Source organism: Hypomesus transpacificus, chromosome 23 (assembly GCF_021917145.1).
Source record: "Hypomesus transpacificus isolate Combined female chromosome 23, fHypTra1, whole genome shotgun sequence".
NCBI lineage: Eukaryota > Metazoa > Chordata > Actinopteri > Osmeriformes > Osmeridae > Hypomesus > Hypomesus transpacificus.
In genome coordinates, this window is record NC_061082.1 from 18,282,305 (window position 1) to 18,300,401 (window position 18,097).

At 49.1% G+C, this 18,097-nt stretch overlaps 2 protein-coding genes across 4 annotated transcripts in view; one reads left to right on the top strand and one right to left on the bottom strand.

Annotated features, from left to right (window-relative positions):
- The first annotated feature begins 322 nt into the window (after nt 1-322).
- prkra (protein kinase, interferon-inducible double stranded RNA dependent activator) lies at nt 323-5,822 on the top strand. 2 transcript variants are annotated; one of them, XM_047046132.1, is made up of 8 exons: nt 323-498; nt 678-856; nt 960-1,041; nt 1,318-1,387; nt 1,517-1,634; nt 1,719-1,813; nt 1,932-2,094; nt 2,688-5,822. In XM_047046132.1, the coding sequence occupies exons 1-8, from the start codon at nt 440-442 to the stop codon at nt 2,843-2,845; spliced, it is 924 nt and encodes a 307-aa protein (XP_046902088.1). In that variant the 5' UTR covers nt 323-439; the 3' UTR covers nt 2,846-5,822. The 2 variants fall into 2 exon arrangements, with proteins under 2 accessions (XP_046902088.1, XP_046902089.1); XM_047046133.1 differs by having other exon boundaries at nt 1,321-1,387.
- A 12-nt stretch (nt 5,823-5,834) lies between these two features.
- The window catches only part of osbpl6 (oxysterol binding protein-like 6), a 32,909-nt gene continuing 20,646 nt past the window's right edge, over nt 5,835-18,097 (bottom strand). For both annotated transcript variants that reach the window (XM_047046131.1, XM_047046130.1), the window contains 14 exons: nt 16,941-17,109; nt 16,373-16,503; nt 15,532-15,639; nt 14,833-14,964; nt 14,097-14,184; nt 11,870-12,123; nt 11,062-11,199; nt 10,765-10,828; nt 10,454-10,532; nt 9,185-9,329; nt 8,860-9,004; nt 8,103-8,229; nt 7,505-7,627; nt 5,835-7,356 (listed from right to left, as the gene is read on the bottom strand). In XM_047046131.1, coding sequence (XP_046902087.1) covers nt 7,248-7,356; nt 7,505-7,627; nt 8,103-8,229; nt 8,860-9,004; nt 9,185-9,329; nt 10,454-10,532; nt 10,765-10,828; nt 11,062-11,199; nt 11,870-12,123; nt 14,097-14,184; nt 14,833-14,964; nt 15,532-15,639; nt 16,373-16,503; nt 16,941-17,109 — 1,812 coding nt within the window. In that variant the 3' untranslated portion in view covers nt 5,835-7,247. The remainder of the gene's footprint in view (nt 7,357-7,504; nt 7,628-8,102; nt 8,230-8,859; nt 9,005-9,184; nt 9,330-10,453; nt 10,533-10,764; nt 10,829-11,061; nt 11,200-11,869; nt 12,124-14,096; nt 14,185-14,832; nt 14,965-15,531; nt 15,640-16,372; nt 16,504-16,940; nt 17,110-18,097) is intronic.

The following is an 18,097-nucleotide window of genomic DNA, read 5'->3' on the forward strand; positions in this document are numbered from 1 at the left end:
CCATAGTTTTGGACAACAGTGATTAAAACAGCTGGGCAGCGGTATGGTAGAAGTGATCAGGTCTCTCTTGTTTTCATTATGAGCTCATAGGTTACAGTCTACAGGAAACCTGAGTTCTAAATTCTGTTGAGTCCATAGTAATCCACCAGCAATACAGAATTACAGAGTCTAAATAATTTAAAGCCATACATTGTTTATATAAAGCAATATGAAAATTTAAACTACTTCCCACGAAGCTCAGTGTTTTACTAAACCAGTAGATGGCAGTATGTCGGCATTAGGCCTACTGAATCCCATACAACTTGCGGAAATAAGCGCATGAACCTGTGAACTGGATGTTGATGTCACAGAGTCCGCCGTAGTTTATGTGCTGGTGTGGTGCACCACAAAAAGTCTTACTTTTTGGCAATAAAAACATATTCCATATTTACAGCAAGCCATGTCGCAAGAAGGATACCAGTCGACAGCAATAAGAACCACACTCAATAACAACACAAGGTCTGTCATTGCAGCGTACGATTAGCAGACTTGCTAATTTGCGCCATTATAACTGAGCGTTGCAATTACTTGTTTCCATCAATTTTTCAAGGGGTTTAGAATACTAGTACTAATACTAATATATCATACAAACATCTGTCTAACTTGGGTCTCATTTGTTCGGTGATGATTTCGTGCAGCTTGGTTACTCAACATTCACCGACACCACCGTGCCCTGGCAAAACTCCGATACAAATTCTGCACGAATACGGCACCAAAATCGGCAACATTCCCGTCTACACCATGGAGAAGGCGGAGGGGGAGGCTCATCAACCGAGTTTTGTCTTTAACGTCACTATAGGAGACGTATCCTGCACGGGTGAGTGAGGCAATGGAAAGACGGCGGTTTTCCCATTCAAAGTTGCTCGAGGTAGTTTCCAAGTTCATGCAGACTTGCCTAAAGTTGTGCCACTGTTTGTCAGGTCAGGGTTCGAGCAAGAAAGCGGCCAAACATCAGGCGGCAGAGGCAGCCCTTAACTTACTGGAGATGGAGACTGGAGTCGCGTAAGTCCGCTATAACCAACGTCTGTGTCATCATGTTGCAGTATTTTTGTTGTTGTTTATTTTGTTTTTATTGAGCATGAATAACAAATAACGCTCCTTCGTTATTAGCTGAAGTCTCAAATAGCCTACAGACAATAATGTCATTGCCCCCGTTATGCTGTGTTTTACTATTATTTGGCCTACCTTCCGTACCTTATAGCTAAACTTGAATGAAATATAGGCTACGACTTTGGAGGTAACGTCTGCTACACACTGCTTTGTCCTCCCCTCCTGCAGCAGTCTACAAGTTTGTAACGGTGTGATAGCAGAGCCCTCTGACCAGCCCAACTCAGTAGGGATATTACAGGTGGGAAAAGGTGGAGATACGTCTCTTAAGATCATGACCACACCACCAGGCTGCGTCTTTGCTTTTGACATGATTCAAATGAAAATAATTGAAACCAAAAATGTGATTGTTATTATTGGTGGTTTGCAGGAGCTAGCGCTGCAGAGAGGCTGGAGGCTGCCCGAGTACACTGTCATGATGGAGGCCGGCCCGCCACACAAGAGAGAATTCACTGTTACTTGTAGAATGGAGTCCCTCTCAGACACGGGTATGAGCATTGAGACATGATGGTGTGAAGTGAGTATGAAGGCTATTCTGGTCAGTCAGTCACGCGTGGCCCCTGTTCCCACAGCCATGGGAAACTCAAAGAAGGCAGCTAAGAAAGCCGCGGCGGAGAAGATGGTGGCAAAGCTTCAAAGTCTGTCCGGTTGTCCCGAAATCACCTGGGTACGTTCCGGAACTTTCCCGCCGTTTGGAACTCCCCGCCAAACGACTCCCTCCGTTTACTTCATACATAATGAAAGTGTCACTGTGTGTGTGTGTGTGTGTGTGTCATTGGTTCCAGACTCCAAAGCCCAACGTCCGGTTTGAGAACTTGCGCAACTCGTCAGGGGAGAAGATCTCTCTGCTTGGAAGGACTCCCCTCAGCATCCCCAACACAGACTACATACAGATGCTGCTGGAGCTGTCTGAAGAACAGGGCTTCCAGGTCGCCTACTTTGACATAGGTAAGAGGATCAGAGATCCTCCACGAGGAAGCGGCGCTACATCGTGACTATGATGCTGCTGCGTCAGTTTGGTCTCATTCATTATTAATAATGAATGCATAATGGATTAGGTTAGGAGAGGTTTTAGATAACAGGGTTACCTTCAGGCATCCAGCTAATGTGTCTCGATTTACATTTTATTAATTTAGCAGACGCTTTTATCCAAAGCGGTGTACTATTAGTGCGTATTGTATAGGCCCTTATCAGGGGGGTTCAACTACAATTTGAGAAGATCAGATTAACCAACACTTTATTAACCACCATGCAGGAAATTCGGTGCATTTGAGTGATCCAGTCACACACATATCTTAAGTAGGAAAGCTCTGGACCATAGATATTTATCAGTGCTTTTGTGAGTAACCACTTACTACTGTCCATATTATGATTTGGGATACGTGATTTGATATCAAACTGTTTCCGGACTTTGATCAAATACAATACATCGGCTTAGAACTTGAGGGGAAAATGAATGCATGCTTGTCTGTTACGCTGGTGATTTGTGATTCTTCTTCCTGTTCTTATGCGGCATGTGTGTGTGTGTGTGGTGTTTGCAGACGAGCTGACGGTGAACGGGCAGTACCAGTGCCTGGCAGAGCTGTCCACGGCCCCCGTCACCGTGTGCCACGGCACGGGCATCTCCTGCGGCAACGCCCACAACGACGCCGCCCACAGCGCGCTGCAGTACGTCAAGATCATGGCCTCCGCCAAGTGAGCGCGGCGTGGAGAGGAACAGCAGGTTCACACACACACACACACACAACCCAGCTGAGGTACCATCTCACACCACAGACGCTGCGAGTGTTCACACGATCGGAAATGAAGGATCGTCGTGTGGCGGCGTCGTTCACAAACGGGACATCAAGTGTAGAGCTCCAATAGTTTGACGTGTATTTATTTCTGCCTTCTGATGACAGTCAGCTCTTAAAACAGGACCATCCCGATGTGTAGGCTTCTATTTAGATGGCAGACACAAAGGTTAAAGGTCAGACAGGGGCAGGGGAACCAGAAGGTTTAGGTCAGAGGTGTGGGTGAATAATGATTGTCAGTTTTAGTTAGACGATAGTTAGCAGACCACCAGTCTCTATTTTTAATATATTTGGATGATTACACGGATATTACATAGTATCTTTTAAGACCAGCGCACAAGAGAGGAGTCAAATGTGAAATAAAGAACAATACAGTCATGTGTATAAACACTTTATATACATGCAATTTATTTCACCTTGGTTTTTATTTGACGTGTACTCTGAGTATATGTCTGTTTAATACACAAGTCCAAAACACCATTATATACGTACTTCTACATGGTGTATTTGTGCTTATAGTGTTTTGCTTTATGATGTGAGTGTGAAAGTTCCTTCTGAAGACATATGCTAGAATTTTGTTTTTTACTGGGATGTTTTAAGGGATGCAGAGTTGTACAGTTTGTGTGAATAGTGCATAATTCCCCTGAAAAATACTAAAATGTATGGCTACTGCCTACCGATGTTTTTATACACCAGACTGTCCCCATTGACAATATCGCAGAGACACCAGCTCAATCTACAATGTAATTATGAAAAATGAGTGTGAAAAAGTTATTTCTGCTGTTCATGTATTATTTCATGTTTAAATGAAATGTCAGCTAACATATGTATGATGATAAGCTTCCTTGTGTGTTTGAATGTTTGGATAAGGTTTTATTTCATGCACTGAGTGGTCTGAAATATCATGCAGTTACTGGGATCAACTAGTATTCCATCCTCTCTTAAATTAAGTGACATATTTAAGAACAGTGGTCATTGCACAGTACAGCAAGACAACCTACTGTACGTACACAACAGCTGTTCTGTATGCGGTAGTACTATACTGCCAAATGAGTTAGCTTCAAGCAGGTTATATATAGATATGTTCTATAGATATATTCCTGTGTCAGTATGCGATGTTAGCGGTGCCCCAGTTAGTCTAGGTGCCTCCGGCTCTCGTCTCTGTCTGGGAGAACAGTAGCTGTTGACGATGTTGCTGCTTGTGAAGAACACGAGTGAAGAGGAAGATTCCGTTTGGAAATGTCATCAATCCAGCCACCGATGGCGTCATCGCTTTTCCTCTGACATCCTTACCTAGCGCCGTGTAGAGACCTCGACCAGGGGTCCTTGTCGTCTTGCATTGCGAGACTTATTTTTTTTTTAAGATTCACTGATAAACATCGGAGCCGTGGTTTGCCGCCATCTGCTGGACGTGAGGGGCAAGACTGCGGGAAGTGTTCCTCAGTCCAATGCTGTGGTGTTAATCACACTGGAATAAAGGCATTCATTAAATCATTCAGAAATGAGTTTTATGGTTTTATTAGAACAAGCACTATGTAGGCCTAGCAGCAGTGTACAGTGTTCATGGAGAGATATGTACTTATACAATTGCACTTTAGAGGTACCCATCGTGGAATGGATTTTTAAAGAACTCTGCTGAAAGGGCGAAGTGGTACACGTCAGTCCGAAACGTAAAAGATAAAAGTCCAATTGAGAAACCAAAAACCTTTCGTAAGGCATTTGCAACATTCATTCGCAGGCTATGTCCTTTAAACATGCAGATATAACAACAGACTATCTAAGATGATCTAAACAGTCTCTGTCCTACTGTGACGAAACAAAGCAACATGAAGTCTCAGGTTTATTTATTTTTCTCTGGTCGCTCTGGGACAAAGTTTAATTTATTCATCAGTTACACGACAGACATTTGTGTTAACATTAATAGAATGTCATCGTCTGTCCAATCAAAGAGGAGAAATGTGGATACTTCACAAACCAGACCAAACCATCGTAAACTTGCCGTCGGAAACGAAGGATCACAAGTTAGCAGGCATGCTCGCAACAAGGTGACTTTCCCATCTTCAGTTTCGGAGTGCTGTCTTTACTAAATGTAATCATTGGAAAATGCTAAAAACACCTTTTCTGCCTGTAAATAAAACAAATGTAACATGTTGTATTGGAAGGGTAAAGGGTATGGAGTTTCTAGTCAGTGTTGGTAAGTTAATAAATGTGTTAAGGCACAGCAAGCTGAATTGAAGCTGATAAACATGTAGGCTACAGTAGTCATGAGGGAGTGAACTGAATGAAACAAACTGACATATTTTCTAAATAAAATAAACATACTTGTTTTTGGTTATAATGTATGTTCCTATGTTAGCACTGCAGGCAAAGTAATCATTGTACTCAGTCTGCAATATCTAAAACACTTAAAACCATTCTCCTCTTTTTCTTCCTTACATGACAAGACAACACCATTGAAGGAAACATCCAAATGGGTGATTTAGTTTAAATTCTTGCTCAGTAATTTCATGGTAATCTCACACATTGAAAGTCATTGTGTATTTTCTTACACAAAGTGAGACATCAAATATGTATCCTAAAGCCCAAATCCTTTGAAATAATGAAAACTGTACTGCACTTTTTTCAAAGACCCACATCATGGTAGTGAACCCACAGCAGTATGGAACACCTTTTGTAAAACATTCCTTTCAGTATTTACTAAGGACATAGTAATTACACAATCAAAATAAAAGCATTTCTTTGGCTTCAACAACCTGTGTTAAAGAACTTGCCGATACAGTAAGCTGGGTCATTCAACGAAAAGAAAACAAACTTGGGGCCCTCTTCCATAGCAGGCTGGTACGCCCCCCCCCCCCCCCCCCCCCCCCCCCCCCCCCCCCCCCCACCCCCGGGTGACTCCTGTATGTAGGTGGAGCAGACGGTAGGGGTCTCTAGAGGTCCACAACCTCCTCGTTCTGTAAGCGGGAGGGAGCTGAGAGCAGGGGGTGTCATGTGACTCAGACTAGAGGACGCTCTGACCTCTACGCTCAGCAGAGAGTTCACCCCCCCCCCCCCTCAGTCCCTGCTGCACGGCCTTCTGGGAAGTAGCGTGAGCGGTGACTCTCTAGGACTGGACTCGGGTGAGGGGTGAGTTGGTAGGGGAGGTGACGGGCTGCCCCTCTATATATGGAGTGCAGGACAGTCCCGCAGCCACAGTGGGTGAAAACACACAGCCTGACCAGTGACAAGGGTTATAATTAGCCCAGCAACGGGGGGCCCCAGGGTCACGGAACCTGGGAGGAATGTCTCCACAGCCAGGGGGGGGGGGGGGGGGGGGCGATGGGACGTCACACATCCGTATAGTAACACTGGAAGTACACTTTCAGCCACACACAAACAAACGAGGGGAAATCACAGAGAAGTGGTACTTGACATGACGTGGGAGCCAGGTGTGGTGGAGCTGGCATGTGGGTAGCAGTGTTGTCCGTACAGTACAGTACATGTAGTCACAACAATGGTGCTGATGGGGGTGTTTGGTGTGAAGGGACCAGGTTGTTGTCGTTTTGCAGTGTCACATGTCCCTCCAGACAGATCTTCATCCCCTTTGGAGGTTGACTTGAGGAATTCTTTTCGAGAGTTTCTGAACAACGCTAGTGAGAGAAGACTTTTCAACTTTAAACAACGGTGTGTCCCAGGAGAGAACAGCAATGATGCATTTTTTTAACAAAAGCAAAGGAAAAAATCTAAATAAATGATATCTGCCAATTCTCACGAATACCTTTTTTTGTGTGTAAATTCTGTCATGTTGAAGATATTTTACAAAAATATCTATTTTTTTCTACAACAAATTAGGTGGATATAGTAAATATGGCATAGACATGCCAATCAAAGCTGCACTCTAAACATGCATTTTACATACAGTAGGTAATCAAAAGTCCTAATTCAAACACTAGTTTCAACTAAACCGCTTTCAGAAATCAAGTGGCGTTCACTAAAAGCTTCCCAATGTGTTGGTGTGGATAGGCGACTTTTTAAGGCAAGGACATAATCGGAAGTCAATACGGCTTAGGAGAGATCTACGTGGTCAAATAGTTGCCCTGACCACCCGGCTTCTGCAAGCAAAATGAAGGTGAACCAAGGAAAAGTCTGTTGACGTCGTCTGTCCGTCGTCAGGATATCAGAAACATCAACGCGTCTCTGGTGCCACTGTCCCTTAGTAACCGAGCGTGCCACCACCTTGTCACTAGTTTTGTTTTGAAAACCTCATTGTGCATAGGTAACAGCCTCTCTGTCTGCGAAGGGGATATGGTGAGTGGAGCGTTTCCTCAGCTACCAGAGTTGAAGGTTCTCCATGTTGATGAAGCCGGGGGTTTTACGGAGCTCCCAGTAGGTGTTGTTGGAAACCCATCTCTCTCTCTGGTTGGCATCGACCACTTTCCTAGGACACAGGAGACGGGATATCAAGATACGCTGCTGAATACTATACGGTGCCATGATATTCCTAAAGGCCCCCCAAAAAAACCTTCCGTAGTTGAAAGGGATATGGTTAACTCTGCCTGGCCTGCAGGCCTGGGTGCAGCGCTCACTTGAAGAAGCGTGGCTGGTGTTTGATTTCGCCCTCCTCCAGATACTTCCTCCTGGTCCTCTGAAGATCTTCGATGCGCTGCTTCTCGGACGCCGCCAGCTCCACGTTCCCCTCCTCTAAGTGCCTGACGGGACGAGGGGATCGGGGACAAAGGAAAGAGGATGAAGCCGTCGGATCAGATCATGAGACGAATCGTCTCCCTGTGAGAAGGTCCTGTGCAGTGGTCTTCAACCCTGGTCCTCAGGGCCCGCTATCCTGTACGTTCTAGATGTTTCCCTGCTCCAAAACACCTGAATCAAATGAGCGGGTCGTTCTCAATCTCTGCAGAGGCCTGACAACGACCATTCATCTGAATCAGGTGTGCTGAAGCAGGGAAACGTCTAGAACGTACTGTACAGTGGGGCCCCGAGGATCAGGATGGAAGACCTCTGTCCTGCGGCATGCAGGGTCGGTGGGAGGGAGGTGACACTTCCAGCTCCGTCCTGCAGCCAAACCATACGCCCACGTTGTCAGGCTATTGCGCAACCCCCCCCCCCCCCTCCCCCCCCAGCTCTCTATTGGTTGTTGGAGGGGGGGGGGGGGTGGGGGCCAGGCCGTACCTTTGATCAGGTCTGAAGCGGGCGTCGGTGAGGGGGAGGACGTCTTTCATCTCGGGGCAAAGCTCGTTGAGCTCGATGGCGAACCTGGTGAAGCCGTAGTACAGCTCGTAGTCTGTGGGCATGGACCCTGGAAGAGCACACGGCCAGGGATGAGGCAGTGACCGGCGGACATCGCTGGCCACAGAGATCGTGTTGACCGGTGCACTTCAATGTTTTTGTGTGTGCGTGCATGTGCATTTTTCACGATTTACTGGGACAGATTGTAAGTGAAGTGTGACAGGAAAGGCAGGTAGAGAGACAGGGAGAGATAGATAGATAGAGAGATAGATAGGGAGAGAGAGAGACAGGGAGAGAGAGAGAGAGACAGGGAGAGAGAGAGAGAGAGGGAGAGAGAGACAGGGAGAGAGAGAGAGACAGGGAGAGAGACAGGGAGAGAGAGAGAGAGAGAGACAGGGAGAGAGAGAGAGACAGGGAGAGAGAGGGGAACACCTGCCACAAAGGGGTCCAGGCTGGATTCGAAGCCAGGCCGCCGCGGTAAGGCATCTGCCTACGAGGTACTTTACTGTGGCGCCCTGAATGGTTTTCACTTTAACGGTGGCGCACTCTATCAAGAATATCTCTGCTCAAATACTGAATCACTACCAGCAGGACGGGGTCCAGGCATGGGTTCCAGGCATGGGGTCCAGGCTAGACCCAGCTCCTCCCTAACAGACCGTCAGGTAGAGACACCTGGGGCGGCGCGGGGCCTTCTGCTCACCTGGCCTCCACACACATTTGGCCGAGGGCGGGACTCCGCAGTAGAGCCCCTCGTGCCATTTGCCAAACAGTCGATGGACCACCTTCCCTTCCTGGTCCATCACGAAGCCCTGGATCTCGTTTACGTTGGAGCTCCAGTAATTTCCCTGAAAAGGATCAAGATTGGTTTAGGTGCGGTTCAATGGGCATGCACGGAGCCCTTTTTGACATTGCTTGTAAGAAGGGCTAAACAGTAAAAATGTCACTTGATTGGGAAAACACTTTGGATATGACCCCTCACATCAGCCGTTAGGAGTTTTTTTTGTCACACAAATGTCATGTCCGACCTTGACGAAGGTGAGCTTGCAGATGCAGGCGCTGCCCCGGATGTTTCTGATGGTGATCTCCCCATAGTGCTCGATCCACCGCCGGCCGCTCAAGATGTTGTGAACGCAGGTGGTGACCTTGTTCCACTCGTAGTGGTCGCCGAAACTGGGGGGGGGGGGGGGGGAGCGGTGGTTAAAAACAGCGTGAGACCAGGGGTGGGTCTAGAGGTTTTCATTCGGGGTGGCAGAAGGAAGTGGTTGTGTGGCCTCCTGGAGGCAAATCAAAACCCAAAGTTGGGGGGTACAATACTCCCTACGGTAAATGAATAGGCTAGAACATTGTAGTTTAAATTAAACAGTAACATTAATATGATTTATTGAAATGTTCTATAATGTACAAAAAAAAAATCCATGGGAAGATTGAGGTTAATGTTGTTTAATTGTAACTTGTTTCACAACTTGCTCTTATGGTTCTTCCCTTTGGGACTTATTAGTTTTTTCACAATGCATGCTTCATGTTTTGCATTTGTACCCACAATGTTTGGGGCTATCTCGTTGTTATGATCAGTGACCTACGCACTTTTGTAAAGCTTTCTCTTGGAAGTCGCTTTGGATAAAAGCGTCAAAACTAAAGAAACATACTCAGCAGGGACCCCACACCCCTCAGCTCCATCTGCCCAGCTCGCTCCTTAAAGAGGACAGACATGGAACAAGCCCCCCCCCCCCCACACACACACACACACACCCTCCTCCACCCCCCGTCCTGTCAAGGACCGTTTATTCGAGGGCGGTGTTTAATTCGTAAGAGAGAGTTTGTGAATTGTAGCTGCAGTGCGGCTATAGACATACAAAGAATAGACAAGGAGGTCAAACACAAAGCCTAGTGTAAAATTGAAGCCGCGCGTTTTATCGGGAGTACAAGTGCGAACCATTCACACAGCTTTAACAAAGATCCCACTCAAATTGCTTCGATGCTGGCATTGTGACAAATGAATTACGCAGCCAATTAGGCTGTCGTGCCATTTGTTTTTCAAACGGTATTGATTAAAACGCAGGTTTCAATTACTAGAAGAAATACAGTATAGAGAGAGATAGAGGGGGAGAGAGACTCTATGAGAGAGTGAGAAGATAGAGAGAGAGAGACGGAGAGAAAGAGAGAGGGAGAAAAGAGAGAGAGACAGAAAGAGAGCGGGAGAATAAGAGAGACAGAGAGAGAGATCTACAGATCAATGTAGGTCCGGATGAACCCAGTGGAGCTGCGTGGCCAGGCCAGCATGAGGGGCACCTCACCTGGGCAGCATGACGTTCACCGTCCCGATCGGCAGGATCTCCATCGACTTCCCCCAGAACTTGTTCTTCCACCTGACATCTGCCAAGAAAAATCAACGACGAGAGTTGATAAACCCCTAAATGAACTCACTGTACAGATCGTCAAGAACGATCGATTGACGCCGGCCCCCTTTGCTGGAACAATCCCAAGTCAAACACTCAATGTATTCATTTATTCATAAACATTTACATAACAAATGTGATTGATGGTTGCGGGCCAGCTGGGGTAATTGTCTGCTGTCCCCACTGTATTAAGGTTAAGAGATGCCTACCTTGCCAGAAGGTGAAGTTCTTGGACTCACAGTGACAAGCTGAGATGGGTGGATGGTGGCTAACCTGAAAGATCAGATGACAGGAGTCTGGGTCACCCGAGACACGCATGTGTACCGTGTATCACTCCAGCTCTGTGGCTGTCGTATAGGGTGACCACAGTTTAGCTACTCCTTTTAGTAACCCTACACCTTGGGGCTTCATTAATGAACATGCTGTAGAGGTGAAACAGTGCAGGTCCGTTTGTGAGGCCATTACTTATGCAAACGTGCACGCGCGCAAGAACCGAGTGGTCTTACCTGTTCTGAGAACAAACAGAGGCCCTTGTCTTCCCTGATACATTCGTACGTCTCTCCCAGTAAAGGGTTGAATGGCTTGCTTCCCGCGCGGTAGTACGTGGAGGAATATCCAGACACTGCGAACGCAGCGACGATGACCTGCAGCAGAGGACGACACCGTCAACCAATCAGAGGAGAGGACGACACTGTCAACCAATCAGAGGAGAGGCGCTCAAAACGCACCGAGCCACTCCGAACCTTCGACAAGCACCTTGAGAGTGAACCCAGCCGAATCCTATTTATTCCGCGTCACCCGTGAAGATAAACGCCATTAGACACAGGTTTACAACCCTCCGGCTACGGAAAAGTCATCAGCCATCATAATAGGCTTTTTAACGAGTATGTCTTATATTTTAGTATGCAAATGGCGTTGCACTGAGAAATGAGGCTCATGAGAGATGGTAGAGATCAGAGGAGACTGACGGACAAGCTCCCAGCCTGGTCTCTGACGATGTCACAACATTTGATAGGATGCTGATATTGATATTGTCAGTGTCATTTAACACAAGGAAAAACCGACCAAAAAACGGTCTTATCCAGACTGTGGAAAGTCTCTACAGCGCAAGGGCAGAGTGACCCGAGAGTTTGTGCTCGCGGTCTGAAACCCTTTCGTGCGGGAGTCGTCAACAGAGTCACGAGCCCTCCCGTCAGCTATCCTAGCCTCCCCCGGCGGTGCAGTAAACCACTTCCTGTTGTGGAGGGGGGGAGGGAGGGAGGAGGAGTGCTGATTGGCCGGGGGGAGGGGGGGGGGGAGGGGAGCGGAGCGTACCATGCGTTCGAAGGGGTCGTGGGTCTCTGCGGCCTTGTCCAGCAGCTCGCTGTACTCCAGCTCCTCGCACATGTGCTGCAGGGTGTTGAGCGGCTCGTTCAGCTCCACTGGCATGGACACCTTGGACAGGTCCTTGCCGATGTTGTTCCTCAGGATGTTCCACAGGTTGATGTTGCTGGTGTCCGGGGAGGGGGCGGGCAGGCAGGTGCGGCGCCCGTTGCGGAAGGCACTGCTCGCAAAGTCTCCGTTGGCCACTGGGGGGGAGGAGGGGGAGAGAGGGTCACTGAGTCAGTCAGTCTAGCAGACAGAGAGGGTCACTGAGTCGGTCAGTCTAGCAGACAGAGAGGGTCACTGAGTCGGTCAGTCTAGCAGACAGAGAGGGTCACTGAGTCGGTCAGTCTAGCAGACAGAGAGGGTCACTGAGTCGGTCAGTCTAGCAGACAGAGAGGGTCACTGAGTCAGTCAGTCTAGCAGACAGAGAGGGTCACTGAGTCGGTCAGTCTAGCAGACAGAGAGGGTCACTGAGTCAGTCAGTCTAGCAGACAGAGAGGGTCACTGAGTCAGTCAGTCTAGCAGACAGAGAGGGTCACTGAGTCGGTCAGTCCAGCAGACAGAGAGGGTCACTGAGTCGGTCAGTCTAGCAGACACACAGCAGAGCCCCATCAAGCCCATGTAACTCGGGATCAAAGCATTTGCTACGTGAATGGAAATGTGGAATGTGTTAGAGGCTGTCTGCTCTTGGGTGTTTTCTCAGGACAAACCTGGGGCCTCATTGATAGCCCGTCAGGCACAAAACAAGGCCTGAAAGAGACGTGCGCCTCTGCCCACGTTAGGACCGAGAGCATCCGGGCGGAAAATCTGACTACAAACATTTTGGAGACAGGAAATTGGCGAGGCACAGGGTGAGGTGGTGGCGAACTGAGGCCAGATTGTGGGAAGTGTTAATGTGAGAGTAATCACTGAGCGTGTCATGATGCCTCGCAGACTATTAACTTCCCTTCATATCACACGTTACTTATAGTATGGATCCATTTAATTATAAACATTTAAACGAGGAGGGTTTTTGGGTTGCATAGAGGCTAACACAAATCTCGTTCCGGTCAATATTTCATCAGCGCTGATTGCTCTTCCCCCGGAGAGTAGAGGAGCGGGCAGGGAACTGTGTGCAACTGACATTAGGGGGCAGTTGTGGAGCACAGTGCAGGTGCTGAAGTACTAAGATGTGACAGGTTTCAGGTCTGGTTTGCCTTCCCCTGATATTAATATTAATATACTGAGTCCTTTTCAGCTCAATCCTGTTAACTAGGCTACACTGAATACATTATTGTCATCATAGTAAAAAGCCAAGATAACATCAAATAGCATTTTAAAAAGACAGAGTGTCAATCATTTTTGCTAACATCTTTTTATACTGTGCATGTATCACCAGAACGATTTTAGTTTTCATATTGTCTTTGGGTGTGAAATCGCCACAGGGGACATGAATGTTCCCCATTTTGTGTGTCAGGAATCCCTTGTCAAGGTTTTTGTTGCCACGATTCACCGTGATGAACCATTTGTCAGCGGGCACAATTCTAACCACAAACCTTCACGAGGCGCTTGGCCTTGAACATGTACATTTGAATGTGGAGCGTGGAGAGGGCCGGACATGAAGCTATACCACAGGCACACATTTCCAGGCGGACTGCGACTGACAGGGAACATTGCCTTCAGATGTATGTGGGACTTATACATTTTCTGCTTTAGTGCGCTTGACCACTTTCAGTATGGACCCTACACACAGTCTTCTAACTGAGGGTCCTGGGGTCATGGCTGCTGTAGTACCATTGCTGCCTGCAGGGGGCAGGAGACGGTCTACTCTTCACTTTCACTGAGCGCTTTTAGTCCTGAGTGAAACTCCTGCCATGGAGGAGCCTTGCAAGGTCAAGCCTGCCCCACAGACCGACATGGCGCGTGTGTATGGCTGTGTGTGTGTATGTGTGTGTATGGTGGTGTGAGTGTACTTTGGTTGTGTGTGTGTGTGTACGCTTTCATGGTTGTGTGTCTACGCGCGCACGTGTGTGAGTGTGTGGTCGTGTGTGTGCACGTGTGTACGGTCGTTTGTTTATACGGCCCTGTGTGTGTATACATGGATGCGTGTGTGAGTGTATGCGACACCTGTATAGCACAAGCTCCCCGCTCGCAGGCAGGGGATTGGCTGCGGGGTGCAGAGAGGGGCGGGGCCTACTTTGTCTGGAGACGTTGTCGGTGACGCTGGCGTTGTCCTCGGAAATGTTGTCGCTCACGTCGCTGACGTATGACTCATCGTCTGAGGCCTGCGACAGGAGCAGGGACAGAGGGGCAGCGAGTCAGCGCATGACTTCACACACACACACACACACAAGCGTGCTGTGGTCAATAACAAAATGCTGCGGTCACAGGGACAGGACACACACACACACACACACTGCAGTTTGCCAGTGGCTAACAAACTGCAGTCTGGCTATCTCTCCCTCTGCAGTAATCACAAGATGAGACACTGCAGCATTTCCATGCACTTCCATACTGAAGCATACAACCAAGCCAGTGGCCATGCCAGAGAGGGCCCCATGATGGTGGCCGGGGGGGCAACAGAGCCTGTAACCACGCCCGCGGAGAAGAGCTTATCCCTGACAGCACGGAGGAGTGATGAAGGACTTTCCCCCCCGCGTGAGGGAGGACGGCCGGGGCCCCTGACAGGGGGATCAGGAGCCCCTGGAGCAGAGGGGCCCCCTCGGGGGGCCGCGCAGAGGGGGCCCCCTCGGGGGGCCGCGTGTCTTTGTGTTAGCTTCCCGGTGGCTCTTATCTCCCAGGCTCACACTCCAGCTCAGCGATGCCTCATCTGAGCTCTCCAGCAGCCTGACAAGTCTGACCTCCACCCTCCCTTCTCAGAAGGTTCCCCCAAGGTCCTACGGACCGCCCTCCCTGCTTTCACGCCCCCTCACCTCGTTCTCCGAAGAGCTGGCCGACAGGAGCACTTCCTGGGCGTCGAAGAACTCCGACACGGACTCGGACATGGACAGTCGGCTTTCGTTGGACGCCTGTTGGGTTAGCGGGATGCCGATCTGCTCGCTGGCCTGCAGAACAAACCACGCCCACACACACACAAAAACCAAACCGATAAAACAAGAACATTAGCATATCGTTCAAGGTTGATTTGGAGAGAGATTAAGATCGAGCTGGAACCTGAGCCAGTAAATAAAGATCAATCTCTCCGAACCCACTAATGCCATTGTTCTTTCTCTCTGTCCTGACTGAGCGCTTATCCTTCTTGGATTTTTCCATTACCCTTGATGTCCGGGTCTGGTCGTTTAAGCTAACCGGCCAAGACATACTGGAAACACAATCATTCTCTACGGATGGCGAATCGATGATGGGAATCGACCTGACGCAGTTCCTGACCAGCGTTTTTCTGGTGCGCTACGGGTACGCCCGCGGTCCACTCCCCCCACAGAGGAGCCGGGAGCTTTCAAAGGACCGTCATGGGGGGCTTTCTGTCGCCACTGTCGCCGTGACAACCCCAGCCAGCGTCTCTGACACGGACCCAGCCGGTACCGGGGTGATAGTCCTAGGGTCTGACGGGTGGGGGAGGAGGAGGACATAGAGGGGGGCCTAGTTCCAGCGGAGGAAGAGGGAAGTGGTACCTCGTCGTGTGGGGAGATGATCTTCACGCTGCCCACCTGGTCAGACAGCACTGACTCGGAGTGGATGCGGCCCAGGCGGGTTCGGAGCTCCGCGTTTTGGGAGAGGGCCTGGAATCAGGAGCAGTGACAACCAGCAAGGTCATTAGTCTGCCGAGGTGATGGTGAAGGATGGGAGGGTCGAACGTTTACACCCAAACCCCCCCTACTGGACACCCCAACCCCCCCTCCTGGACACCGCAACCCCCCCTACAGGACACCCAAATCCCCCTACAGGACACCCCCCTACAGAACACCCAAACCCCCCCTACAGGACACCCAAACCCCCCTACAGGACACCCTAACCCCCCCTACTGGACAAATGAACGCCCAGGCTACAGGAGCAGAAGGGAGACGGCAAAAATCGTCCGATACTGGCACGCTCGCCTCATGCAGGGCTGCAGGGCGTGGACACACGCTCAAATACTCAGCCTTAAACCCCAATCTTGACCCGACACTTTGAAGCAAACCTCCAATTAAGAACTGCGGGGATAATTCCGCTGACACTAACCACAAAACGAATGTCAACTTTTTGGCACACTCCAATTAAATCATTGGGACAGAGAGATTGCCCCGAGGTGATGAGATAATAGACTTCCCACGGTTAATATTCTCTCCAATTAAGTGGCGGGAAAAATAACAGAGACGCCTGTTTCGTCGTTTCTGATGGTGATGAAAGTGACGGGAATCAGCAGAGACCTCCGACGGCTCATTAGCTCTCCCCGACACTGTGATAGCGCCAGTCAAACTGATACTGACACTTCCTGGGAGAGGTGCAGCCTGGGTAATGTAGGACAAGCGGTACCTGGGACAGAGACTTTCGGAGGGTGCTGATTTGGGATGCGGGAGCCGATTGCTCCTGGTCAGACAGGACTCGCTTGATCTTCTCCTTCTCTATGGCCACCGTGTTGAAGGCCGACTTCAGCAGAGAGTGGACTGCAGAAAGAACAGGAGCAGCTTTAAGCCGGACCTCGCTAACGATCGCTACATATGTAACTAGATAACACAAACAAAATGTACCGTATGTTTATAATCTGTACATACAGTACTTTGCAAAAGTCTGAGGCACCAACATGTTTTACGTAAAAATTGTCTTAAATCTATCTTTTCAGTCTTCCGTATTTGTGCAGCAGTATAAAAGTGAAATGCTTAGAAACTTTTTGTGGAGTCTTTTCATTTCGTGACTTCTTAAAGCCTTTGTGCCTTATTTTTTAATCATTTTCATTTGCGCCTTGAGACTTTGGCACAGTACTGTATGTACACACAAGATGGCCTTAATCTCCACAAGCACGCGTTCGTTTCAAGAAAAACGAATGGCAACCGTACACAAACGGTGACATGCGCTCGACCTGGGGGCCCTGTGTGTTGCCTACCCTTCTGGGCGATGGTGCAGAAGTCCTCCTGCAGCTTGATGTAGTCGCTGGCACTGTCCACGCTGTCCGGCAGGCGCGGGGCCGGGGGCTGGAAGTCGGCCAGCTCGGCACACAGGTTGGGGTTGGAGGAGTGGAGGCGGAGCGGGGACATGCTGGCGGACAGCGGGACCTGGGGGAGCAGGGAGAGAGACACCGGTTGTGAACGCGGGCGGGCCGAACGCAGCGGGCGGTCGCAGCGATGCTGTCGATCGACGAAGCCTGATTCGATGGGCCCAGGCGCGCGCCGCGGCGAGGACACGCGCACACGGGGACATGTCCGCGATCGCACACGCTCGTTTAAATTTGGTTACATGACCAGGTGTGCGGATTTACAACGGACTGTTATTCAATCATGCAAAGTCACGTAGTTATATCTACACGACTTCATCCATTTGTAACATGGAAGCGAGGACATCTCCCTCTCTATCCCTTTCTCTCTCTCTTTCTCTCCCTCTATCTCTCTCTCTCTCTCTGAGTTCCCCTCTCTCTCTTTCTCTCCCTCTATCTCTCTCTCTCTCTGAGTTCCCTTGACTGAAGATGACTCATTTATTTCTTGCCAGTGCTTTTCCCGGAGGCTGAGCGGTGAGGATTGAGGAAGGTTCGAAGCTCCGGAGTCTTAACACAACAGCCCCCAGTAATAGACAGGGATAGCTGTGACGGAAAAGGCATTTCCACTGTGCTCTGGGGTTGTCTGTCTCTGGGACAGTTTAAAATAGCAACACCGGGTGATTTCACAGCATGACCAACCTTTTCCCGAAGCTTTCGATAGTGGAATGTTTGAACGCAGAGCGGAGGGGGATATTTGGTGGGAGAAAATGGTGCAAATGTTGCGATGCTGCTTTGCCGGCCAACGAAACCTGACAAAGCACACTGCGTCGACACCACGGTGAGAAAAAACTCCTGCTAAACGTTAGCAGCTAAAGTGTATCACAGTGAGGGTTGAGGGAAAGGCTCTCCAGCCCTGTTTCTGGAGAGCTACCTTTCTGTAGGTTTTTTGTACCCAAACCCCAGTCGTAACTAACATGATTCCACTCATCAACCAGCTAATAAGAAAATAAGGTGGGCTTGGTTAGCTTCAGAAGTTAGCTGTCCAGGAACAGGGTCGTAGACCCCTATTT